This window comes from Mauremys mutica, chromosome 2 (genome assembly GCF_020497125.1).
Source record: "Mauremys mutica isolate MM-2020 ecotype Southern chromosome 2, ASM2049712v1, whole genome shotgun sequence".
NCBI lineage: Eukaryota > Metazoa > Chordata > Testudines > Geoemydidae > Mauremys > Mauremys mutica.
Genome location: NC_059073.1, coordinates 115276711 through 115303911, shown reverse-complemented (window position 1 = coordinate 115303911; position 27201 = coordinate 115276711). Strand labels below are relative to the sequence as shown.

The 27201-nt window shown below is 43.6% G+C and overlaps 1 protein-coding gene across 7 annotated transcripts in view; it reads left to right on the top strand.

Moving 5' to 3' along the window:
- The window catches only part of PHACTR1 (phosphatase and actin regulator 1), a 302761-nt gene that overhangs the window by 104888 nt on the left and 170672 nt on the right, over positions 1-27201 (top strand). For all 7 annotated transcript variants that reach the window (XM_045006116.1, XM_045006117.1, XM_045006118.1 and 4 more), the window contains one exon: positions 22687-22851. In XM_045006116.1, the coding sequence (XP_044862051.1) occupies positions 22687-22851 (165 nt within the window). Of the gene's footprint in view, positions 1-22686; positions 22852-27201 lie in introns of those variants that run through there.

Here is a 27201-nt window from a genome sequence, read left to right as displayed (position 1 = left end):
GACACTTTATTTTGCAGTTTAAAAGGATGTATAAATGGTACATTGCATAGACATCTGATGCCTTTTTCAGCACGCCTAGAGCCACGACACTTAAGGGAAGGATTTTGCCCTTAATCACCTTTTGCCTGACATTTTTTAGGCCAATAGTCTAATGGATTTGTGCACTATGGGTATAGGGCACAAATATTAAAATTAGTGCAACTTTTGAATATGTCTTGGGAGACTATGGCGGCTGAGAATGATTTCTGTTTCACCTCATATCACAAAAAAAATTGCATTGTCTGTTTGAAGAACAGAAGTAAAGGTATTTTAAAGTTATTCCGTTTAAAATGATTAGAAATGTAAATGTGCAGTAATTGCAAGAAGGACTTTTTGAATGCAAATGTGCAATAATTGAAAATCAGGATTTATGAAGATGTACTTGGGTCCAGCAAAGATCTGTTAAAGTCCATATTATGTTGCAATGAGTTATGTACAAAGGAGTGCATAGGTTGTGACATGGAGATACTGTGCTGTCTGGTGAGTCAAGAATCTACAGATTAAAATGTTGCTAAGCAGACCGTTGTGCTTTAGAGTTTTTACAGTCAGAATTTACATATTCTAGAGTCCCTAAATACATATTGACAAGATAAACTGGTTCTGGAAATGCCACCGTGGTCTATTATGTCCATGGTCCATGTATTAGAAAGCTTCTTTGGGGCACTTGTGGGCTGTAATGTCAGTGATCCCTGTCATAAGGAGGCCCTAAGAACTCGTTAACAATGTCTCCTGCACAACTATTAAGACACAGCTGCCTTGAAATTTGCCAAATTAGGAGAGGTATTCAATATAGGACAAGCAGAGTGTGTGTGGGGGGGAGGGGAATAATTTCCAACATGGAGACTTTGTCAGTTTGCTTAATTTTTAGACCGTAATTTTTTTCTGTAGAAACATTATTTATTCTCCATCAGTTACAATTAAAACAATGCAAAGAGGATTTATGTTGTCTTCAAATTTATCATTTCTTGTCTTCCTGATGCTACCCTACAGTCTGTTTTTAAAATTGCAAAGGTTACTAAAAAGCAGAGAAGCAAGGATGGATGTTGTGAGTTTGCTGTATTTAAGCGCACAGGGGTGGGTGGGTGTGTGCGCGTGCGCACGCAGGTGGCGTGGGGAGAATAGGGCTCACAAGTAAAACAATCTCTTTCCCCTCCCCAAAACTTACCCATGTAGCAGCAGGACAGGATACTCTCTTCACCCTAGTGCACTTACTTTCCTAAGCTATAGATGGGGGGGATTGACTAAAGCTCTCATCAGTATTCACCATCCCCAGGGGAATTGGTCTGCTGGCTTGTGGATGTGAGGGCTAGGAACCTGGCCCAGCATATATACCACAGCCAACGCAAGGCACTAGATGGGAGCTCATGAAGCTCTGGTGTGTAGCCTAATTTAGGCATATTCCAGAAGGCATCTTCCCCATTTTCCAGAACTGGCCTCTCTAAACATTCCTGCCCTGTACTACCAAGATGGCTCAGGGACCCTTTGCTCCTCCCATCCTTGTATGTCTAATGAAAGCTAAAGACAGTATTGTGTACTTATAGTTGGATTCCCAAAATACGTCCAGTAATTCTAAAGCGTAAAAATGTGAGTGGCTTTTTATGCATTTATACTGGCCATGATGAGTGGAAATAAATATGAACACAGCTTTATCTTACTCATGCAATGTGTACACATCACAACATAAAATCATAACATGTGCGTCCCTAACCATTAAAGAAAGAATGGAGAACCTGTAATTCCTAACTTACTCTTCTCCCTTTCCCATACTTGGCGTGGTTTGCCAGAGTGGCAAGTTCAGCCCTTTATCTGATACTGCATGCTGCCACTAAAAAGTCATTCCCCACCCCCACCCTTCCCCACAGTCTGCCATGGGCAATGGGTCCATATATGATGGAAATGATAAGAAATGCAAGTCCATATTGTGGGTGGGAGGTAGGTAGTTATGTTAGAAATCAGCTGACTTGAGATAGTAGAGCTGCTCCACAAATTCAGTTGGCAAACCAGGATTGCTGTTCTTTACCTACTATCAGTGCTCATTAATTTCACTATTTTGTGCTGTTGTTGCAGAGTTTTACAAGTCTCCATTTGTGTATGTTTGTAATAGAAATGGGCCTATCACATCCACACCAGACATCTGAACCTGGAAACAGATTTTTTTTTTAAACTGACTGGCCCTCTGTAAAAAGAGGGGAATCTGAAACCACTAGTTCTAAGCACCCTCGCAAATTTTGGGAAGTCTGAAATCTGGATCCAAATATTGACATTTAGGCTGTTCTCTATTGAAATATAAATAAAATATTTCTCCTGCTTTTTTGCTTTGAGATTTTTGTAATAATCCCTTTTTGCCAATTCCAGTTTAGTTGAGAGCTTTTATGAATGCAGCAATTTTGCTTAGCCAAAATTTCAAGACCCTGCTGAAAAATGTTTATGGAACTTCTAGAATATTGCAAAAATATTCTGATCATAAAAATTCAGCATGAAAGCAAGTGCACATCTCCTCTCCAAGTAGCCCCGAGATTCACAATGTCTAGTTTTCCTTACTGCAGAAATAGATCGGAAGGAGTTTTTGCTGATGGTAACTCTAGTTATGTATTTCTGTATAAAAGAATAATTTTGTGAAGCCTGTATGGTAAAACCTTTGGAAAGTCATAATTCACCATTTCTCATATATGTGCAGATTCTTTTGCACAGGCATACTGCATGGTGCCAAATGCACAGCAGATAGTGGGTGAAAGGAAGATAGCTTTGTTGCGTTGTAAGAATTGACTGATTGTGATTCTTTATTTTTTCCACCTGCAGTATTGAAATAAAATCTACTGCAAATACCTACTGTTGTGATCCTAATAATATTACACAATGAAATTATTGTCAATTTCATGGACAAGTGGCTTTGTATAGGTAGGCCCAATGTGTGCGTGCTGCCAGAATGCTTTTTTTTTTTTTTGCAATAATGGCTCAGAACAGGCCATCGGTTTCTTCCTCAAACATCCTTGGAGGGTTGTTATTACAAAAGAATGCATTAGATTAAGAGGGCCAAGCTGAAGTGCTTTCTCTGCTGATTTATATTCCTGGATATGAATTCTAGTGCTGAGGAAAGGTGTCAAAATGTCAGCACAGGGCACTAAAGTCCTCTCTCCACAGGATAGGCTGCAGCAGTGCAGGCTTCCTGTTTTGTTCTGCCAGCGTGCTTCAGCCTGACCTGGAGAGGACCACATATATGGGTGAGAGAACTGTTCACTCCCTCACACTCACTCCATGCCTGATGTTTAGATCTGTCAGATCAGTGGCAGACACAGGAAGAGGATACAGGGGTCAGATTCTACCCTAATTTACATGTCAATTGGATTGCATGGGTGAAAGAAAGCGCAAAATTTACCCACAAGTCCTGACTCCCAGCCCAACTAATCTAATCACTAGATGTACTGGGTAAAAATCTGTCTCCACTGAAGTCAATGGGAACTTTGCCAATGACTTCCATGGGGTCAGGATTTCACCAGCTATCTCGTACTTACGTGCATAACACTGTTTGATATGAGTATTCTGATAACTTTTTAATCTATAGTGGTTTCTAGGTTCCCTGTATTGGTTTTTTTTCTACGTCTGACCTAAACTCCTTCAAATTAGTTAGGCTATTTCTGATTGATAGACTCAGACTTCTTCATGAATTTGGTTTTTATGGTCATAGCGTCAATCTATGACTTTAATGTTTCCTAATGGTATGCAGTAATTTGTTTGGCTCTATTTTATTTTTTTTAAGGCAGGAAGAGGATATTTCTCTGGTGCTCACAATAGCTGTCATGAATCAAAAAAATGGATGCTGTCATCTAAATCTAGTGAGCAAGCCGGAAAAATACACCAGACTGTAATAGCCCAATGAGAGATCCTAAAAAACCCCATGAAAATACTAGAGATTTTGGCCAAAAAAAAAAGGAACTTTAATTATCCAGGATTGCAAAAGGAGATGTGGGTATTCTGTGCCTCTGTGGGTACTCATCACTCCTCAAATTAAAGTCACTTACTAAGGTGAATTATCCAGCTTCTCTATTGACTTTAATGGGAGTTAGACCAGATCATAAATGCCTGACTTTGGGTATCTTAACTTGAAAGACTTCACCTTTCCTTCTAACTCCTTGCACTGAAATTGATAGATACAAACTGGCTCCTCTCAATTAGAGTCCACTGAAACAGATTTTTGCTCCTTTTTTTTTTTTTTTAACTTGCATTCAGGCTTCATTATAATTGTACCATTTGGTCTAATTACTCTTTTTCCTCTCAGCCAGCTTCCTGTCAACTTCTTTAAAGGACAGAAATAGTAGTTTATTCTTCCCAAGAGAAGCAAACTACAGATTAAAAGGGATAGTTTGGGCAGTTTAGCTCTTAAACTAGTTACTTTGCCTTTTCTCCTGGCTATTATGGTGATCATAGAAGACTGGGGTTGAAGAGACCTCAGGAGGTCATCTAGTCCAACCCCCTGCTCAAAGCAGTACCAATCCCCAACTAAATCATCCCAGCCAGGGCTTTGTCAAGCCAGGCCTTAAAAACCTCTAAAGATGGAGATTTCACCACCTCCCTAGGCAACCGATTCCAGTAGTCACCTCCCTCCTAGTGACATAGTTTTTCCTAATATCCAACCTAGACCTCCCCCACTGCAACTTGAGACCGTTGCTCCTTATTCTGTCATCTGCCACCACTGAGAACAGCCTAGCTCCACCCTCTTTGGAACCCCCCTTTAGGTAGTTGAAGGCTGCTATCAAATCCCCCCTCACTCTTCTCTTCTGCAGACTAAATAACCCCAATTCCCTCAGCCTCGCCTCATAAGTCATGTGCCCCAGCCCTCTAATGATTTTCGTTGCCCTCTGCTGGACTCTCTCCAGTTTGTCCACATCCTTTCTGTAGTGGGGGGCCCAAAACTGGACACAGTACTCCAGATGTGGCCTCACCAGTGCCGAATAGAGGGGAATAATCACTTCCCTTGATCTGCTGGCAATGCTCCTACTAAGGCAGCCCAATATGCCGTTAGCCTTTTTGGCAAGAAGGGCACACTGTTGACTTATATCCAGCTTCTTGTCCACTGTAATCCCCAGGTCCTTTTCTGTGAACTGCTGCTTAGCCAGTCAGTCCCCAGCCTGTAGCAGTGCATTGGATTCTTCCATCTTAAGTGCAGGACTCTGCACTTGTCCTTGTTGAACCTCATCAGATTTCTTTTGGTCTAATCCTCCAATTTGTCTAGGTCGCTCTGGACCCTATCCCTACCCTCCAGTGTATCTACCTCTCCCCCCAGTTTAGTGTCATCCATGAACCTGCTGAGGGTGCAATCCATCCCATCATCCAGATCATTAATGAGGATGTTGAACAAAACCTCTGGACCCAGGACCGACCTCTGGGGCACTCCACTTGATAGCGGCTGCCAACTAGACAGTGAGCCATTGATCACTACCCGCTGAGCCTGACGATCTAGCCAACTTTCTATCCACCTTATAGACCATTCATCTGATCCATACTACTTTAACTTCCTGGCAAGAATACTGTGGGAGACTGTATCAAAAGCTTTGCTAAAGTCAAGGTCTGTTGTGTCCACCGCTTTCCCCGTGTCCACAGAGACAGTTATCTCATCAAAGAAGGCAATCATGTTGGTCAAGCATGACGTGCCCTTGGTGAATCCATGTTGACAGTTCCTGATCACCTTCCTCTCCTCCAAGTGCTTCAAAATGGATGCCTTGAGGACCTGCTTCATGATTTTTCCAGGGACTGAGATGAGGCTGTAGTTCCCTGGATTCTCCTCCTTCGCTTTCTTAAAGATGGGCACTAGATTTGCCTTTTTCCAGTCGTCCGGGACCTCCCCTGATTACCATGAGTTTTCAAAGATAATGGCCAATGGCTGTGCAATCATATTAGCCAGCACCCTCTGATGCATTGCATGGCCTTGTGCATGTCCAGCTTTTTTAAAAAGGGGAGGGATAGCTCAGTGGTTTGAGCATTGGCCTGCTAAACCCAGGGTTGTGAGTTCAATCCTTGAGGGGGGCCACTTAGGGATCTGGGGCAAAAATCAGTACTTGGTCCTGCTAGTGAAGGCAGGGGGCTGGACTCAATGACCTTTCAAGGTCCCTTCCAGTTCTAGGAGATTGGTATATCTCCTATTATTATTAAATAGTCCTTAACCTGCTCTTTCATGACTGAGGGCTGCTCATCTCCTCCCCATACTGTGCTGCCCAGTGCAGCAATTTGGGAGCTGACCTTGTCTGTGAAGATTGAGGTAAAAAAAGCACTGAGTACTTTAGCTTTTTCCACATCATCTGTCACTAGGTTGCCTCCCCCATTCAGTAAGGATCCCACATTTTCCCTGACAACCTTGTTGCTAACATACTTATAGAAACCCTTCTTGTTACTCTTCACATCCCTTGCTAGCTGCAACTCCAGTTGTGTTTTGGCCTTCCTGATTACATCCCTGCATGCTCAAGCAATATTTTTATACCCCTCCCTTCCCTAGTCATCTGTGCAAATTTCCATTTCTTGTAAGCTTCCTTTTTGTGTTTAAGATCACTGAAGATTTCTCTGTTAAGCCAAGAGGGTCACCTGTCATATTTGCTGTTCTTTCTGCATATTGGGATGCTTTGTTCTTGCGCCCTCAATAAAATACAGCCAGCAATCCTGGACTCCTTTCCCTGTCATATTAGCCTCCGAGGGGATCCTGCCCATCAGTTCCTTAAGGGAGTCAAAGTCTGCTTTTCTGAAGTCCAGGGTCTATATTTTGCTGCTCTCCTTTCTTCCTTTTGTCAGGATCCTGAACGTGACCATCTCATGGTCACTGCTGCCCAGGCTGCCACCCACTTCTACTTCCCCTACCAATTCTCCTCTGTTTGTGAGCAGCAGATCAAGAGCAGCATGGCGCCTAGTTGGTTCCTCCAGCACTTGCACCAGGAAGTTGTCCCCAAAACTTCCTGGATTGTCTGTGCACTGCTGTATTACTCTCCCAGCAGATGTCAGGGTGATTGAAGTCCTCCATGAGAACCAGGGCCTGTGATCTGGAAACTTCTGTTAGTTGTCCGAAGAGAGAGCCTCGTCTCTCTCATCCTCCTAGTCTGGTGGTCTATAGCAGATGCCCACCACGACATCACCTTTGTTGCTGTCACCTCTAAACTTAAAGACTCTCAACAGGCTTTTCTCTAGTTTCATACTGGATGGAAACCCCAGTGGCACAGCTATATTTTAAAAGGGTATTTACAGAATCCTTTCTCATTATCAAAAGTACCTCTTTTTTTTAAATGGGTGACGTGGCATTGTCTGTACACTGCAGCTTTTGGTTGACATTACAGTCCCATCTGGTTTCTGAATAATTTAAGGATTTGTGATGTAGAAGGCCCCTTTTTATAAAAACTATTATTGGATAATCCTACTTACAGCATCTGCAAAAGGGGGTCAGATATTTCTTTTAGTTGACCAAGAGTTTCCTAAGAAGTCTCACACAATTTTGATATTTATCAGAGCATCTCAAAATAGGCAACATTCAAAGCTAGTTGTCCATTCATTAAAGGCCAGATTTTACACACTATAAGAAGTTTTTAATTAAACTATTTGTAGAACAAGGTATTATTCAATGTGTGTGTGTCAGAATCTGGCCCTTCTGGATCATTATGATAAATGGTGAAGTTGTAATCCGGTACATACAATTAGTGATGATACCTTTGATCAAAAACATGTTACCAATATCTGTGGACCTGATTGTCTTCTCACACCAGCTTTGCATTATTGTAATCCAGTGGAATTACTCCCCAATTTACATCATTATCAGAGAAGAATCAGACCCTGAGAACTTAGTTAATACCAGCACTTGACTGATGATGTTTTAATGCAGTTGGTAACTGGTCTTTCACAGAAACAATATATTTGATAAAAATTAATTACCTCATACTCGACTGAAGGAAATTTTAGGAATGGAATGATCTTGGAATCCAATTCTGTTTTTCATGCCAAACAAGTCATTGCTAAGCATTTGAAGATTTGCCTAAAGGAAGCTATGGTTATCTGTCTTCCACATCCTTGGGCATCAAAGGGTACTTCAACTATGGTTAATGAACTTGAACTCCAGTTTTGATCAGTCAGGGCATGACTCAAATGAAAGTGAGGCTTGTCTTCATCTGATCTAACAAGCTAATAGTATCAAGAGATACTATCCCAAGATTATAGCTATGGGACTTGATTCCTCCCTCAGTTACACAGATCCAGTCACCATTTACATCAATGGGAGTTGCCATCATGTAGGGACATGATCTCAAAATCCAATGAAAATCTTTTGCTTGTGACTTCTTGTGGCTATTTCATTTAAGACCAGAGCCCTAGATTAGAGAGAACCCTATGTGTGTGTGATTTTACTTGGCTGTTTTCGATGTTGTGGGATTGAACCTTATTCTCATAGGCAACTGCAAAGTAAATGCTAACATTTATTTTAAGAGAGAGTGACTGAGTCTGCATAGTGTTATGAACTTGCTGCCATGAACATTGTCTTTCCAATAGCTTAGGTATCAAGAAAGACCAAAATAATTGTTTGTGTGGATCACTCGCCTTCAGTCTCAGAAACTATGGTTGTATTTACATGTGCTCTGAAGTGTTGGAGGGCGTCTGGTTGAATGGTGCTGAACATAGATAAGAGCATGGTGTGGAAATGAGAGTGGACATAGAGTGTAAGGTATATTGAGTGTGATAAGTAGGGTTGGGGGATATATCTGTAGTAGTGTGTTTTGCACATTGATGCTGTTCCACTTGTAGGTTGCATGTAATAGAAATAAAGTGCTTCTGTGCTTTCTAAGGGTCTGATCCTGCAATGCTTACATGCAAAGGGCTAAATTGGGTCATTAACAGAGCTTTGAGTAAGGGACTGCACATGAAGGCACCATTCGATGGGGAAGCATCATGCTTCAGAGACATCCCCCATTCCTCCTGGAGCCTCCTGGTTGCCGTAGCAGTGTTAGTAATTTGTGGCACCTCTTTGCAGGGTGCAACATATCCTTCAGTTCCTCCTGCATGACCAGCCAGCTCCATTGGTCGGCATGTGTGGAGGCGGAGTCATGGCTCAACCTACTCCCACCCTGTCTTGCCACTTGCTTCATAGGGCTTGAAGTCCTAACTCATTTAGATGCTTTAGACAAATTTACCCCTAGAAAATTATCAAATACTCGATCTAACTTCAATAGCAGGTTTTTGTGACCAATAAGAAGAAAATCTATATGTGATAAACACTTCAGTGGTGAAGAATGTGATGAGCAGTGAAAGTCACATTGTGGATAACGCATAGCTCAGATTAGTCAAACCTAATATTCTTTATTTTTTATCATTACAGGCTTGGTGAGTAAAGTAACCATTCTACATGAATAAAAAACCAATCTTGGAGATTAGAATGATTTTGTATCAATAAAAACCACTGCAGCATAGTGTCGATTTTAAAGAAATTGTCTGACCTGTTGCAATCAGCCATTAATTATTAACAAATTTAACCTCAAAAGGTGGGGGAGGTATGAAGTGAGGTCTTGCACAGCTCAGTCTTTAAACTTGTAGTTTTCAATTATATACCTTAATCAAGAGGAAAATGTATATATGCCACATTGATTAAACCTGCAGATGATATAAAATTTAGAAAGGGATTATAAACACCATGCAGGAAAAATCAGAATTGCAGAGTGATCTGACAGGTGTATCGAGATGGGTAAATGAGATGAGATTCTGTTTGCAGATAAAATTTAAAGTAATACACCTAGAGAGAAATCATCATCATCAGAGAAATGAGCAAGTGCTACTTACAATGCAGAGCAGTGAAGCTGTGGACCTTATAAGGGATCATAAACTGGATATGAACTCACAATTCAGTGCCATTGCAAAAATGGCAAATGCTATCCTAAAGCATATTTTTACTAGGATTTCTTAGAAAGCAAATGAGGTAATAATCCAATCTTGTTAAACAGGTGCTTGGAATACTGCATGAAGCATTGGGCCTGTCCTTGTAAAACGGACACTGAAAAGCCTTAAAGAAGGTTCAAATGGGCATTGAAAATAATAAAGGTACTAGAAGGCGGAGGACCAATAGAACTTAATTCCTGAAGAAAAGGAAATTAAGGGGCGATAACACTACAAAAATATCAGGTGTTAATAGGGCCACCAGACAGCAAGTGTGAAAAATCGGGACAGGGGGTGGGGGGTAATAGGCGCCTATATAAGACACAGCCCCAAATATCGGGACTGTCCCTATAAAATTGGGACATCTGGTCACCTTAGGTGTTAATAGGAAAGCAGGAAAGAACCAGCTTTCCTACAGAATAAGGAAAAATGAGATAATCTGAAATTAGATTTAAAATGATCAAATTCAGGTAAAGAGAACAAAAAAAGTTTCAACAGTTATGGTGGTTGTTACTGGTTGGTATAATGTTGGCTGGATGCTCTGAAGACAGTCTGAAAAGGGGTGTACTTTCACAATAACGCCACTGAGTTTTGTGGTGTATGGAGCTTTTAAGAACTGACTGTGTGTGTAGTTTAAGTTCTGGAACATTCTGGATCTAGAGTGCAAAAGAAGTCTTGACAGCTAGAAGCAATTGCAGCTGAAATTGGTTAGAGACTGAACCTAAGAATGAAGTGAGGTTAGATGTAGCTTGTAAACAAATTGACAACTTTTATTATTTTGTTGTTACTGTTCTCACGTATTTAAGGTCCTGTAGTTAAAGTCAGGACCTGAAGAAGAGCTCTATGGAGCTCAAAAGCTTGTCTCTCTTGGTCCAATAAAAGATATTACCTCACCCACCTTGTCTCTCTCCTATCCTGGGACCAACATGGCTACATCAGCATTGCAAACTGCATAAATGAGGTTAGATAAAGTACTAGTGGAGTTACTGAAGAAGAAGCTGCTGTTTGATGCGAAGGGGTTGGTGTGCATGACCTGATAGCTGAATGGCTGAAAATCAGCTATGATGTAGTTCTCTGTACCTGAATGCAGAGATGCAACCATATTGATTTTTAAAATGAAATCTGGGATAGTCTTTACCTCAGCAATTGGTATGATGCCCACCTAGACATCTCCCAACCAAAAATGGGGCTGCTTACCATTTTTTGAGGGTCATTGATCCATGTTTTGCAACTCCCAAAGCTTTGGAAGTAGGTCACCGCAGCATCCAGCTGATTTTCAGAGAGGGTGGGGCAAATAGACATGCAGAAAGGCTTTGCACTGAACGAGGCAGAAAACTCAGAAGTGTGTAATACAAGGTTTTCAGTCCTCCTTTTTTTTTTTTTTTTTTTTTCCTCTTTTCTCCTGGGCTTCACTGATGCACCTACAGTACTAGGGTACTGTTTTGCAAACAGTTCTTTGTCCTGACTATTCTACTTATCCAGCCGTGTAGCATCTGTGGTGCCTCTACATCATATTGCCAACTCATGTATTGAAAAATCATGAGTCATGACCCAAAATAACATGAGATTGTCTTCACAATCATGGGACAAAATAGTACATTTGTGGTTCTTTTGATTAGTTTTTAGTCTTTGGGGGAGCATTATAGTCGGGGTTTTCAAGTTTTTCTCTCTAACCATGAGGACTAGAAACTTTTTTTTTAATAGAACCTGAGATTCTCACCTAGTCCCTTGATCTGGGACTTTATGAAGAATACCAAGTTTTGCTAGATTTGTGATTTAAAATCCTGAGTTGGCAACACTATTATCAGCAGATACTTGTGAAACACTGTTCTTTGAGTGATTGCTCATATCAATTCCAGTTAGGGGTGTGCGCTCGCTGCATGCATGGAAGTTGGAAACTTTCCCTAGCAGCTACCTGTTGGGCCGGCTGGGGAGCCCCCTGGAGTGGCATCAATATGGCGTTCTATATAAGACCCTGCCGCCCGATCCCACTTCAGTTCCTTCTTACCCCTGACAGTTGTTGGAACAGTGGTCTCTTGTTTCTCAAGTGCTCCACTAATCTCTAGCTTTCTCTTAGTAGTTACCTTTGTTCGTTAATTGTTGATAGTTATCTTTGTGTTAAATGTAGTTTAGTCCTTGAGGGCAGTTTTGCATTCAATGACTGCCCTGCGGGGCTCTGGGGCATGCCGTCCCAGGGCTTCAAACCTTGCACTTCTTGCAACGAGCCCATGCCTACGGGCGATTCCCCACGACCCCTGCCTTAGGTGTCTGGGGGAGGGCCATCAAGCTGACAAGTGTAAAATCTGTAAGGCATTCAAGCCCCGAACAAGAAAAGAGAGGGAAATCTGACTCAAGCAACTCCTCATGGAGTCCGCATTGCATCCCTCTCAAGACGCGGGACCGAGCACCTGGGTGCGCAGTGCTCCCCCAGCAGTACTGGCCACGGCACCGCAGAGGATCCCACGCCCACCTCGAGACCAATGATCTCCCAGGCCCCGGAGATGCCCACCCTGGCACCGTTCCCTCTCCCCAGTCACTCGAAAGAAACAAGCCTTGGGAGGACCCTCTGTTAGGCCCGAAGCGGTCGCTCCGGCCCCAACCGAGCAGGCTTTGGACCAGGCCTCTGAGCCTGACAAGACCGCTAGACCCTGGTCTCCTCGTGCCAGCCCCGCGCAAGGGACTGCGCAAGTGGAAGAGGTTACATTGCTTTCCACTCCAGATACTTTTGAGGCTGCCAGAGGGCTCATTGAAATGACAGCACTAGTGTCCCCGATCCAAGCTCCGGCTCCAGCCCAGGTCCCAGAACCGTCCAAGGGCAAACCAGCAATGTTCGGACTGTCAGCCCTCAGACCAGCATCTCCACACTGCTCTGAGTCCCGGCATCATTCTGAGTCCCGGGACCGCTCCAGGTACTAGTCTGACTCACGACACGGGTTAGACTTGCGGCGCTGGTTCCGCAGCCCCGATCCTCGGAGCCGTTCACGCTTGAGGTCGCTGTCGACTGCTGGAACATGGTCCCGCTCAAGGTCCAGGTCATGTTCAGCAACCTTGCAGCACCGTTCGGACCGATGCCGTTCGGAGCACCGATCCCCGCATCGTTGTCGCCACGGCACCGGCCCGCGACTCATCACCAAGCCTCATCACGCTGCCGATCCTCATCATAGCACCGCTCCCCGGCACATCACGCTGCCGATCTTCATCGTGGCACCACTCTCCAACACGGCATCGGTCACGGTCATGATCAGCTCTATGACTCCGATCTCTGTATGACCCTCGTCTGTCAAGGGACTCAGTGCTCCCCTTGCTCCATTCGCGCACCGCTCCTCCTTGGCTGTCGCGATCCCAATCCCCTCCCGACAGATCGGGGAGAGCTTCTGGGGTTTCGGACATTCCCCAGTCAGGTCCAGGAAGCCTCAGTTATGACCCCTGGCGCCCAACTGGCAACCTCAGTGGCAATTTTGGACCCCCTGGGCATATCATCAGGCCCAGATCCCCCCACCCCCTGGTTGCCTGGCTGTCGTCACACTCAGACACCGACTCTCAGCCGCCCCCCTCCAGACCCGGAGCAATCTGCGAAGTCAGCACCCGTGGTGGGGGCTACCCCAGGCGCCCAGGAAGAGCTACCCACAGCTGACCAAGGAGACACCTCCGTCCCAGCTCTCCCGGTGGAGTCATCTTCATCCTCCCCTGATGAGGCTGTGGCTGGCATGTCCATGTCTGGTCCACCTCCGATGGACTTTAGAGTCTTACAAGAACTGCTTAGGCACGTAGCCTTTAATATGAACCTCCAAGTTGAGGAGGTTGTGGAGGAGGAGGATCCTGTGGTGGACATTTTAGGCCCAGAAGGGCCTTCCAGGGTGGCCCTCCTCATGAATAAAACTATTCAAACCAATGCCAAAACTCTCTGGCAAACCCCGGCCTCCATTTCCCCCATAGCCAAAGGGGTGGAAAGAAAATACTTTGTCCCCACCAGGGGATACGAATACCTTTTCACCCACCCCGCCCCATGCTCACTAGTTGTGGACACAGTGAACACAAAAGAAAGACAAGGCCAACAAGGGCCCAATCCCAAATCAAAGGATGCCAAAAGGCTGGACCTTTTCAGAGGAAAAGCTTATTCTACTGGTGGTCTCTCGCTACGGATCGCAAACCAGCTGGCGATCCTCAGTAGATAAAATTTTAATTCTTGGTCTGCGGTCCTTAGGTTCCAAAACCTTCTCCCAGCAGAGGCTCGTACGGAACTGGGAGCCATTGCTGAGGAGGGAAAATTTGGTAGCTCGAACCTCCCTTCAGGGTTCCCTCGATGCAGCGGACACGGCTGCATGCACTCTGGCATCCGGCATCACCATGCGGCGGAACACCTGGCTCCAGTCTTTGGGACTTCCGCCTGAGGTGCAGCACACCATCCAAGATCTCCCCTTTGATGGTCAGAGCCTGTTTGCAGAGCAAACCGATTCTTGCCTACATACCTTAAAGGACACAAGAAACACTACTAAATCCTTGGGCATGCATACCCCAGCTAACCAAAGAAAGCCATTTAAACCCCAGACCACCCAGCAACGCCCCTTCCCACCTAGACCCAAGCAGGACTTCTCCCGTCGGAGAAGTAGGTACTCTCGGCATAGACCGTCATGTCCCCCCTCCAGACAGGGTCAAGGACAATCCAAGCCACCCCCTGGCTCTAAGCATCCATTTTGAAGGTGCGCTCGAGGACAGACTACCAACTCACACCCTGAATAATTATCCCTTTCTGAACCGTCTATCCCATTTCTACCATGCCTGGTCCCATATTACATTGGACCGTTGGGTCCTCCGCACGGTGCAGACGGGATAGTCTATTCACTTCTGCTCCATCCCACCCTCCTTCCCCATCCCTCTTCAGGGACCCTTCTCATGAGCAGCTCCTTGCCCAGGAGGTACAATCCCTCCTTGCCGTAGGGGCAGTGGAGGAAGTGCCTCAGGGGCAAGGGAGACCTAAGACACATTCTGGACCTCAGGGAGCTCAACAAGCACATCGTCAACCTGAAGTTCCTCATGGTCTCCTTAGCCACTATTATTCCCTCACGATCTGGGAGACTGGTATGCCGCCCTTGATATGAAAGACGTGTACTTTCACATTTCAATTACTCCACCTCACAGAGGTTTCCTCTGTTTCATGGTGAACAAGGTGCACTATCAGTTCACAGCCCTCCCATTTGGCTTGTGCACAGCCCCTCACGTCTTTATCAAGTGCATTGCGGTCGTGGCAGCTTTTCTTCGCCAACACAATGTGCACGTCTTCCCATACTGCAACGACTGGCTTATACGGGGCCGGTCTCACCAACAAATCCAGTCTCAAGAACAACTGGTCATGGACACATTCAGTCGCTTGGGCATCATGCTGAACATCAGCAAATCTGTCCTCTCCCCTACTCAAACAGTAGAGTTCATCGGGGGAGTCCTGGACGCAAACCAAGTGAGGGCTTTCCTCCTGGACGCCCGGCATCTGGCTATAGCAAGCATAATTACCAGCATCTGCAAGTTTCCCACCACCACAGCAAGGCAGTGTCTCAGGTTGCTGGGTCACATGGCGTCCTGTACCTACGTGGTGCCAGGTTACGACTCAAGCCTTTACAGACGTGGTTGGTGTCAGCTTATCGACTGGCCACAACAGTCTAGATATGGTGCTCGCAGTCCCAAAGCGCACACTCGACTCCCTACTCTGGTGGCTGGATTTTTGTATGGTGGGTGCTGGGGTCCCGTTCCATCCCCGTCAACCCACCCTGACCCTGATTATAGATGAATTTTCCCTGGGATGGGGGGCCCACCTCAGGAGACTGGCAACGCAGGGCTTATGGCACAAAACCAAGCTGTCATTACACATCAATATCAAAGAGCTCAGGGCAATTCGCCTCGCGTGCCAAGCATTCCTTCCTCACTTACAAGGCCACTGCGTAGTAGTCCTAACGGACAACACCACGGCCATATTCTATCTGAACAAACAAGGCGGAGCCCGGTCATCACCGCTCTGCCAAGAAGCCCTCCTTCTGTGGGAATTCTGTTTAGCCCACTCCATCACCCTTGAGGCCTCGTACCTGCCAAGTGTCCAGAAGGTATTGTCGGACAGCTTGAGTAGGCGTTTCCTCACACACGAATGGTTGATCCACTCGGACATCATTCACTCTGTTTTCCACATCTGGGGGTTTCCCCAAGTCGACTTGTTCGCTTCGTGGACCAACAGGAAGTGCCCAGCCTTCTGTCCCTTCCGGGGTCACAGCCCGGGCTTGATAGCGGACACCTTCCTGATCACGTGGTCGGACCAACTGCTTTACGCCTTCCCACCATTCCCGCGGTCCACAAAGTGCTCCTCAAGGTCCGCCGGGACAAGGCAGATGTCATACTGGTGGCCCCTGCCTGGCTGCACCAGTGTTGGTATCTGGTCCTGCTTGACCTGTCAATTCGAGCTCCCCTACGCCTACCTCTCAGCCCTGACCTCATCTCACAGAACCACGGTTGTCTCCTACACCTGGACCTTCAGTCGCTCCACCTCACAGCCTGGAGGATCCGTGGCTGAGCCAGGCTGAACATGCCTGTTCAGACTCGGTAAGGTGGGTGCTCCTGGAAAGTTGCAAGCCGTCAACTAGGCTTACCTACGAGGCTAAGTGGAAGAGGTTTTCCTGCTGGTGTGTTCAGCAGCAGGTGCCCTCGCTCCAGGCTTCAATCCCTTGCATCTTGGACTACCTGAAGTTCTTGAAGGACCAGCACCTAGCCTTTGGATCCTTTAACGTTCACCTTGCGGCCATTTCTGCGGCCGGGCGCGCGCTGTTTGCGCATCCGGTCATGAGGCATTTCCTCAAAGGCTTGGAAAAAATCCACCCTCCAATAAAGCCGCCCGTGCCTGCATGGGACCTTAACTTGGTCCTCTCCTGCCTTATGGGCCCCCGTTTCAAGCCGCTGGCCTCCTGCTCACTCCTCTATCTCTCCTGGAAAGTTGCCTTCCTAGTGGCCATCACTTCCGCATGACGGGTGTCCAAACTATGGGCTCTCATGTGTGAACCGCCCTATACCATTTTTCATAAAGATAAAGTTCAACTAAGACCTCACCCAGCTTTTCTGCCAAAAGTGGTGTCCCGTTTCCATGTGAATCAGGATATCTTCCTGCCGGTTTTCTACACAAAACCTCATGCTGACCTTCGTGAACAGCACCTCCATTCTCTGGACGTTTAGAGGGGCATTCGTCTTCTTTATAGACTGAACAAAGCCCTTCCGTAAAACAACCCAGTTATTTATCACCATCGTGGAGCAGATGAAAGGCACTCCGGTTTCCTCTCAGCGAATATCTTTGTGGATCACCAGGTGTATTCATACTTGCTACAACTTGGCAAATGTCCCTCCGCCTGCTGTCGCGGCTCACTCCACGAGAGCTCAGGCATCGTCAGCTACCTTTCTGGCACACGTTCCCCTCCAGGAAATCTGCAGGACTGCCACGTGGGCCTTGGTGCACACTTTCACGTCCCACTATGCCATCGTTCAGCACTCTCGGGATGATGTGGCCTTTGGCAGAGCAATTCTTCAATCTGCGGTTCCTTGACTCCGAACCACCTCCAAGGTAAGGCTTGGGAGTCACCTAACTGGAATTGATATGAGCAATCACTCGAAGAAGAAAAAACAGTTACTTACCTTTTTGTAACTGTTGTTCTTCGAGATGTGTTGCTCATATCTATTCCATTTCCCCCCCACCCCAACCTTCCCCTCTGTTGGAGTAGCTGGCAAGAAAGAACTGTAGTGGGGTCGGGCCGGCAGGGTCTTGTATAGAACGCCATATCGGCGCCACTCCAGGGGGCTCCCCAGCCAGCCCGACAGGTAGCTGCTAGGGTAAAAGTTTCCGACTTCTGTGCATGCGGTGCGTGCACAAACCTAACTGAAATAAATATGAGCAACACATCTCAAAGAACAACAGTTACAGAAAGGTAAGTAACTGTTATTTTTATTTAGTCTTGTCATTTCTCCTGCAAGGCATTAGTGAGGAGGAAGATGATGAGTGGGAAGTGGGTCATCCTCCTGCCCTAGTTTCAAGTCATGTTGAAATCTCGCAGTGTCTTTCCATTTGTTCAGGAAGAGCCTATGTGTCAAACGTATGTGTATTTCAGTTCATGTGGTGTCCCATTCACCAACAGTATTGTGTGCTTTACATTCCTGGAATATAAGGTGAACACCACTTGTACGTGCTGAGTATTTATCGTTATGGTGATGGTTATAAACATCATCTTGGATTTGTTGTACCAGTCAAAGGACAAAATTGCAATAGTGTGATGAAAGGCCCCAAAACACTCAGCAGTTTAACAGTATCAGTATAGCAAACTGGTAAGCACTGACCTGCTTTTCTCTCCCAAAGGCAATAAATACGTAAGTCTGGATTAGTTTACAGTCTTGAAAGCACCACCTTCTTTGGGAACAGGAAGAGTGTGAAAACCGCCTACAAAGCCTGCTGTCATTAGTGGGTGTCAAAGCCCACAGCTAGTCAATCATGAGAAGCCAAAAAGGCAGCGGGAACATGGCTAATTGAAGCAAAAGAAACACCAGAAAACGGGAGTGAAGTATGGCTTTTACTCTTTTATCTTTACTCTTTTTTTAGGAAGATTGTAGTGTATATGGTTCTAATTCAGTCATTCCTCTACAGTGATCATGATATTTGAGTTGCTAGTACATTTGGAAGTATATTTCATGAAATGTGAAGTAGACTTTTTTTAAAAAAGAGAGAGAGAGAGAAGTGCTGTTACTTGCATTAGTTCAGGCCTATGTTTATTTGGAAAGGATGGAGGAGAAGAGCTCCCGGCTGATGGGATGCACAGCAGGACTCCTGGAACACAGTTCTGCATGAGACAAGATACTGAAATTCAATGAAAGAAAATCAAAATATGGAAATGGTTTTGACACTCTGACAATTTCTAGTTCTTTATGGACCCAATCTTTACTTGGGTAATTTCCCTTTGACTTCAGTGAGAGATTTGCTTGCGTCTAGACCCTTAGGAATTGGCCCTAAAAGAGGAAGTGTTCTTAAGGGGAGAAAAGCACATTTTGTAACTTATAAAGAGGCTGTGTATCGTGAAGAGAGGAGATCTATAATGGATATAAATTCAAACAGGACTAGCCATGGCCTTAGTGATGCCCCAAATTAGAGCAGTCTTACAAAGAGGGAGTACTGCAACTCTGGTGCAATTTAGTAATCAAGAGTGATTTGTAGCAGTAATTGTGGCTCATTGAGGAGCCCAGGAGAGTGGGGGGAGGTGGGCTGGAGGGATTTATTTTGAGTTCATTTGCAGTTTTGTTTGTCACACAGCTGTGTGTTTTCATTGTGAAAGTCAGGCTGAATAAGAAGCCTCACGGTGTCCTTCCCAGTTGGTTCAGCAGAATGCTTTTGCACTCTGCACAATTTCCAGTCAAGTATCACAGTGGTGTCCAGAGACCTGCCCATCTCTTTAGTAGAAGCTCTTAAAAGCAACAGCAGTGGAAAACATTGAGTCAGGGCATGGTCGGTTAGATGTGCCTTAGCCCCAGGCACTTTTAAAAAAAAAAAAAAAAAAAAAGAGGGTAGGGGAGGGTTTCCTTTGATTCATGATTTCCTGAATGGAAAGTGAAAACCATTTTGTTCTTCAAAACAGAGCAACTTCCAGTGAAGTTAGAGGGTATAGGGAGTTTTCTGGTTTCTTCTTTGTTCCTCTCACGGATTTGCTCTGCACAACCATGCAATTTCTAGCCTTGATTCAGCAATCCCCAGGCTTTGTATCTGGCACCACATCACACTGAGCATTTCTCTAGGCAGTCAGCTCTGTGTGCCATCCTGTGAAGAGCCACATGCCTTAACCAGGCTACCTTTCTTTCTCTGCCTTTATGGCAAAGCAAATGTTCTCATAAGCACCCCCACCTCCAAAGTAGATTACTGTGCTCCTCCAGCCTGCGCTTTTCTGCTTTTCCGCTTCTTCAGCAAAGCGCAGTGAAACATACGCCTAACTCCAATTTTTTTTCCCCACTTGAGCTTTTGTTATAATAGCTCAGTGGTGTAATGAGGAACATATTTTAACAGATGTGCCACATTTTATACTCGATGAGATTTTTTTTTAAAGAATCAGTGACTTATTTTTTTCACAATAAATTGATTAAACTTATGTGCTTCAGTAGAAAAACATTGTAGAAATGCAGACAGAGCTGGAGATTAGAAAGTGTCATGGAGTTTGAAACTTTCAAACTATTTTTGGGAGTCTTGGAAAGTAGTTCAAGTTTGTGAGCTATTTTTTCCTGTAATTTAAATACCCCCCCCCCCCCGCCCGAAGACTGATTCAGTTAATTAGGGTAGAAAAACAAGCTGTGTTTGTAGCTAAAAGGAAACTTGTTCTGTATATTTCAAAAAGGAAAAATAGCTCCCCACCTACCATATCCTTCAAAATATCTAGGTGGGCAGTCTGTGTATATAGGCAGCACCACCTGTACTTAAGGTTGCTTTTATTACAAGACTCTCTGTTTCCAATTGCTTATAACTTTGCCAGATTTAAACCATTTGGGCTGAAATTTTCCATGATGACTGTCTGCCTCAGGCTGAATCTTCCCTTTTTCTTCCCTCCCTCCCCCCATCACACCCTTAGGAAAGTTTTAAACAAAAGCCATTCAGGCATTTCTAGGAAGAAGATTTTAGAAAAAAAATACTATTAGAATATTAGAATTGTTACATTATTATTAGAATTTGACAGCTAAAATCTACAGAGATTCTGTCAGCGCTGAGCATCCTCCATCCCCTCACAGCTCCCACCTGCTGACTTGGACTGCATGTGTGCCATCCCTACAGAGCAACTGAGTGTGCTCCAGCCCAGGGCTTCAGGGGCTGAGCAGGACTTTGCCTACAATTGCTGCTCCCAGATGCAGGGTATTGTGGTGGCACCATACACAGGAACTGACAGCAGGGAACTTGTCTCCTGTCCTCTCAATTACTCCCTGTCCCCCATTCCCCACTGATACCCCAGCAGCATGGAGGAGAAAACAGCCTTACTTGTATGAAGAAGGGGACAAGAGCTGGACTGGGTGGTAAAGAGGGGGGGAAAGAGGGTCAGCAGTGTTGGAAATAGATTGGGACACAGAGTCGGGGGGAAATGGGGAGGGTCAAGTGTTAGTGGGGATGAGGGAAAACTTAGATTTGATGTGGAGCAGGGTGGGTGGGAGGAAACTGTCACTGGCTGAGCAAACAGACTGGGATTGGGAGCCGTTTGGATGGGGTAAAGACAGATTGGACTGAGTTGCTCTAAACGGCAATTGAGGCACTTGGCTGCAGATACCAGAGTCCTGGGAATAAAGGAATTGTGAAGCCATCTTCTCCTCCACCCACCCTGTGCTGAGCAGAGCTCAGCCAGATTGTAGAACCTGCGTTGGCTCTTAGTTTGTTGATACTGAATAATTCTACTGTTTTTTGTCTTTTTAAAACTGCTAATGGGAATTATAGTTAGACTGGGAGACATAAATCCAGGTCTTTGGCTGTATTTTATAAAGCATAAATGGAGAGAAAGACCAAGCTTTGCTCTTTCCACTGAGGCACTATAGAACTTGGGGGAACATAGTGGGATGCAGAGGAGCAAAATGGCAGAAGGATGGGAAACCGTTACTTCACCTTTCATATTGGGAAAGCACATTTGATTGCAGTTTATTCTGCTTGGCTTATTTTATTTTAAAAGGAGCCTGAATCAAATGCCCTTAAATTTTGGGGAGGTTTAGATCTGATCTGTGTGGTTCAGATCCATCTCTAATTTTTGTGAAATATTGATAATTTGATCACAAATGTATTAATTTTTTAAAAATACCAGCATAAAGTTTTGCCTGTAAAAGTGTCCCCTACAGATAACTATGCATGAAAAAATCCCCAAAATTTCCAAATATGATTAATCGTCTTGCACCAAAACCAGTATAATGCTGCATTCACTGTTGACTCTTACACTCACTTGCATGTGTTGTGGGTGCAGTTTAGATATAGATATAGATATTAAGTTTTGACCAACATAAAGATTACTTGTTGCAACTATTCAACTTCTGAAAATCTGCATTAGAAATACTTTAACATAACAAACTCAATGCAAATTGTGACCATGCTAGGAAATTCACTGCAAAAGCTTCTGTGTTTAAAGGAAAGAAATTTCAGAACATACTCATAATCACTGTGATGCCAGATGTTGATAAGCTTGAACGCTATCAGATTTCCAGTGTTCCTTGGTTGAAAGAAAGGCATGGGAGGGGAAAAGAATGAGATGTTAACTGAGGCAGTAATGGCCCCCAAGGAATTTTTAGTCCTTACTACTTATCAAATAATCTTTCACATACATTGTGGTAAAGAGCTGCAATATTTCTCTTAAAACAGTAATTTGTTGTTCCTTTGCTCCTCTCTTTCTTTCTGTCCCTGATAAACATCAAAACTGTGAATGGAAACACCACCAAAAATAATCAGTGCTTTTGTAGTCTCCCTGGAGAAAAATCTCTCTCAAGCTCCTTCGCCAACACTGGCTGGGTGATGGATTACCCAAAACCAAAGCATCTCCTCCGATTAATTTGTTAATAATATTATTAATATTGACGTTTGTAACAGGGCTTGGATTCCATTTAAAGTTTTAAATAAACAAAACCTTTGTCACATTATTTGACTGCTATCCGTAACCATGAAAACGTTGACCATCTGTGCGATTCTACACGATGTTATTAACACATCCTTCTTTTTCTTCTCCTCCTCTTCCTCCTCTTGGGGAAAAATAGCTGACGAAGTGGAAAGACTGGCTGCAATGCGTTCAGACTCTCTAGTACCAGGCACCCACACTCCTCCAATCAGGCGAAGAAGTAAGTTTGCCAATATAGGAAGGATTTTCAAGCCATGGAAATGGAGGAAGAAGAAGAGTGAAAAGTTCAAACACACTTCTGCAGGTAATAAACATGCGTTGGTTGACTGTTTTTAAATTGTTCAAATGGGCTCAAAACAGTACAGAGTCATTAATAAGTAATGTAGGCACAAATAGTGATCAACTTAAAAATATAACTTTGTTGGAAATGTCCTCCAAATTCTAAAAAGATGTATCACTTTGTTGCTGGGCATTTTTTTTTAAATCCCATTTTTGTGTGATGCATTAAAAAACAATGAAACAATTTTGAGGTGCCAAAACTTGCCAGAGCTGGGTACGCAACCTCTGATATTAGTGAAGCTCAGAAAAAGAAGTAAACCAAATGAAGTCATGTTGGCTTCTGTTCTATGAGAAACATAGAGGGAGAGAGGTCAGAGTAACTGGTAAAATCAAGAGAGAACATCAGGGGAGAATGCAGTTACTTTCAAATGTTGTAAAGGTTTTTACAGATAATGAATAATTAAAATAATAACTGGGAAAAAGCAGTTAAAACAATTTACTTTTATATAACTGATATAATAACAAATTCTTAATTCCACTGGACTGGAATGACCGGTATCCCTTCTTGAGCCATTCTCAGATTCCTACTCTTGGACATTTTTTATAAAAAGGTATTGAAAATTGCAAAAGCATGTTTTCGTATCAGAGAGAGGGCTGAGCCAATATCTCAGATCCAAACACTAACTTTGAGGAAGTGTGGATCTGGATTTGAACTAAGACCCTTCTCCATTTTGTATCTATGAACCTTCTCCCCACTGCCCCTACGATGATTTTGAGATGGCTGTGGCAAAATAAGAATTTTCACCTCAGACCTCTTTATGAAGATAGACTCGGAAACAGAATACTATGGATCTCACACTTTGAGATGCCAACATAACAAGTGGATATCTCACACTTGACCCCTCCCCTGTCTACAATACGGTGAAAGTTTATAGTGTAGACAGGACTTAACTGTGCACTCTGATCCTGCAGGCCCTTACTTGTGTCAGTGGTCCTTACTCACCAACAAGCAGTATTTAATTAAGAGGGAATTCTCACATGAGTATGAAGTAATAGGACAAGTTAGGGTTTGCAGGGTGAGCGCCTAAAACCACTCTTCAACTACATGGCTTTACAACTTCTGCCTGTCTGACAGGCAGAGACAAATGAATTGGAATAAGTGGCTGTGTTGCTCTGAGTGACTATCTTTTTTTTTTCGGGGGGGGGGGGCGGGAGGGAGCTTGACAGTTGTCAAAGTGACATGATTTTGCAAAACAAATGGCCTGCCCTTCATGTTCTATCAGTCATCACTGTAGTTCTCTGTAGCACAATTTCTGTGAGACTCTCATAGCTCTTTTGAAACCCAATTACTAAAACATTTTAGTAACCACACAGAAAATAAAAACACAGTAAAAATTTTATATATTTCCCTCTCATTTTTTTGTAGAATAAAGGACGATACATAATAGGAAAGCCATCACACGTTAAGTCTCCATTGATGATGATAAGAGAGACTGATCTAGTGTCTGATGCCTTGAATCTCACAAGGGTGATCCCTTTAATTTTTATGGTAAATCAAAAGACAAACGCATGAAATGGCATAATGAGAGCCAGTAAGCAACTTCCTATTATAACAGGTTATCTGTCTCTGGTGCATTGATAAATGTGACTTTAAAAAAAAGCAATTAATCTCCTAGGGGAATCCACTCCAGCTTTTCACAAAATCACTAATTATAAAAAGATATCTTACTCTGCCTCTTCTAGCTGCAGCAATAGATTCCAATGTTTTCAGTCTCCAAGTTGGTGATAGATTGTTATGGACCAAATCCTTAAGTCCCCTTACTCAGCTCTAGCTTCCAATGAGGTTAAAGGAAGTTTTGCCTAGGAAAGGACTGATTTTTAAGGACTAAGATTTGGCTCTGTTGGAGGTGCCCAAGGCTAATCACTTATACCTATATTTTAATTATTTAGATTTAAAACTCCATGCCAAAGAATTCCCAGCCAGAGAGCTGAGATCCCTCAAAATATATTTAAAAGCACAATAAAGAAAAGTTACTTTATTTAGAAAGAAAAGGTTTTGTTAACTGATTCATGATAGGATTAAATAATTAGAGAAGCCCTAGCTTGAGTTATATGTTTCTTACACATGGCGTATCTCAATACACCAATATTCACCTTGTGGTGCTTATCATTTCATGGTCTCTATCTTCATTGCTAAGGTATCTCCGGGAATCGAAGGTGAAGCGGGTTTGTGTGTTTCTGTAATCCCTGCCCACAGTGTGGCTGTTTGTCTCCTCTCAGTGACTAGACCATACGCAGCAGTTTATGAATTTGCTACTGCCTCTGTGCTAATGTACCTGGTCCTTTAGCTAAGCGGTAGAGCAGGGCTAGGCAACCTATGGCACGCCAAGCTGATTTTCAGCGGCACTCACGCTGCCCGGGTCCTGGCCACCATTCCGGGGGGCTCTGCATTTTAATTTAATTTTAAATGAAGCTTCTTAAACATCTTAAAAACCTTATTTACTTTATACAACAATAGTTTAGTTATATATTATAGACTTATAGAAAGAGACCTTCTAAAAACGTTAAAATGTATTACTGGCAAAACCTTAAATTAGAATGAATAAATGAAGACTCGGCACACCACTTCTGAAAGGTTGCCGACCCCTGCAATAGAGGCTCATGTTTTTTGATCTAGAGGCCTAGGGTTCTTTCCCTGCAGGTAACCCATCCCTGGGCATCATTGCACTTCCTATAGTTTAAAGTGAGTGTGAAAGAGAACACATTTTAAAATTATTCATTGTTGTAAGCGTAAATATTAGATTGGCCCAAACATGCTCTTTGATCAAGCACTGGATCCAGATCAGGAGTTTGGATGACCTACACATTTGCAGATGATACAAAAATTGGGGGAGTGATAAATAATGAAGAAGATCAGTCACTGGTATAAAGCAATCTGGCTAGCTGGGCTCAAGCAAACCATACATGTTTTAATATGGCTAAATGTGAACATATAGGAGATATATAGAGAGAGGTGGGGGGGAGGGAGGGAGGATATAAAATCCTTTACAGTAGAAATTTCTACTGGAATTTCTTTGACAGACACTGTTACCAGGCTGGAACATAAATATTTATAGCAGAGCCATACTAGAAAGTTATAACATATAGGATTCTCTGCAGCTTGAGGTCTTCAAACCACAATTTGAAGACTTCAATAACTCAGACATAGGTCGGGGGGTTGTTATAGAAGTGGATAGGTAAGATTCTGTGGCCTGCTTTGTGCAGGAGGTCAGACTAGATGATCATAATGGTCCCTTCTGACCTTTAAAGTCTATGAGTCTCTACATCTAGGAACAAAGAATGTAGGCTATACTGATAGGATGGGGGACTCTATCCTGGGAAGTAGTGATTCTGAAAAGATTTGGGAGTCATAGTGAGTAATCTGATGAACATGAGCTCCCAGTGCAACACTATGGCCAATCCTTGGATGCATTAACAGGGGAATCTGGACTATAAATAGAGAGGTTATTTTACCTCTGAATTTGGCACTGGTGCTCTGATTACTGGAATACATTTCCCATTCTGGTGTCCACGGTTCAAAGGTTGTGATAAATTGGAGAGGGTTTACAGAAGAGCAATGAGAATGATTGAAGGATTAGAAAACACACCTTATTATTGACTCCAGGAGCTCTGTCTATTTAGTTTAACTAAGAGAAGGTTAAGGGTGACTTGATTAAGGTTCATAAGTATCTACATGGGGAACAAATATTTAAAAATGGGCTCTTCAGTCTAGCAGAGAACAGTGTGATGTAATTCAATGGTTGGAGATTGAAGTTAGACAAATTCAGACTGGAAATAAGGCATAACTTTTTAAAAGTGAGTGTAATTAATCATTGGAACAATTTACCAGGAGCTGTGGTGGATTCTCCATCACTGACAATTTTTTTCCCTAAAAGGTCTGTTGTAGGAATTATTTTGGGAAGTTCTATGCCCTGTGTTATACAGAAAGTCAAATTAAATTATCACAATGGTCCCATCTGGCCTTGAAATCTATGACTATGGGATTTGATTTGCGTGCACCTCATGTTTTAAAATGAACAGTGCTGAGGGGATTTTCAAAACAACATACAGCAAGTTATAGGGGGGGAAAGTGTAATTCTTTCCAGAGCAATTATTTTCAACAGCTGGGAGATAAAACCCTTTACAGTAGAAATTTCTATTGGAATTTCTTTGACAGACACTGTTACCAGGCTGGAACATAAATATTTATAGCAGAGTCATACTAGAAAGTTATAACATGAAATTAGACTCGGCCACACTTAAACTACAGCACAAATAAAAGTTTTAAAAAATAAAATAAAGTTTAAACCATTTATCAAAAGCTTCATCTTCTCCA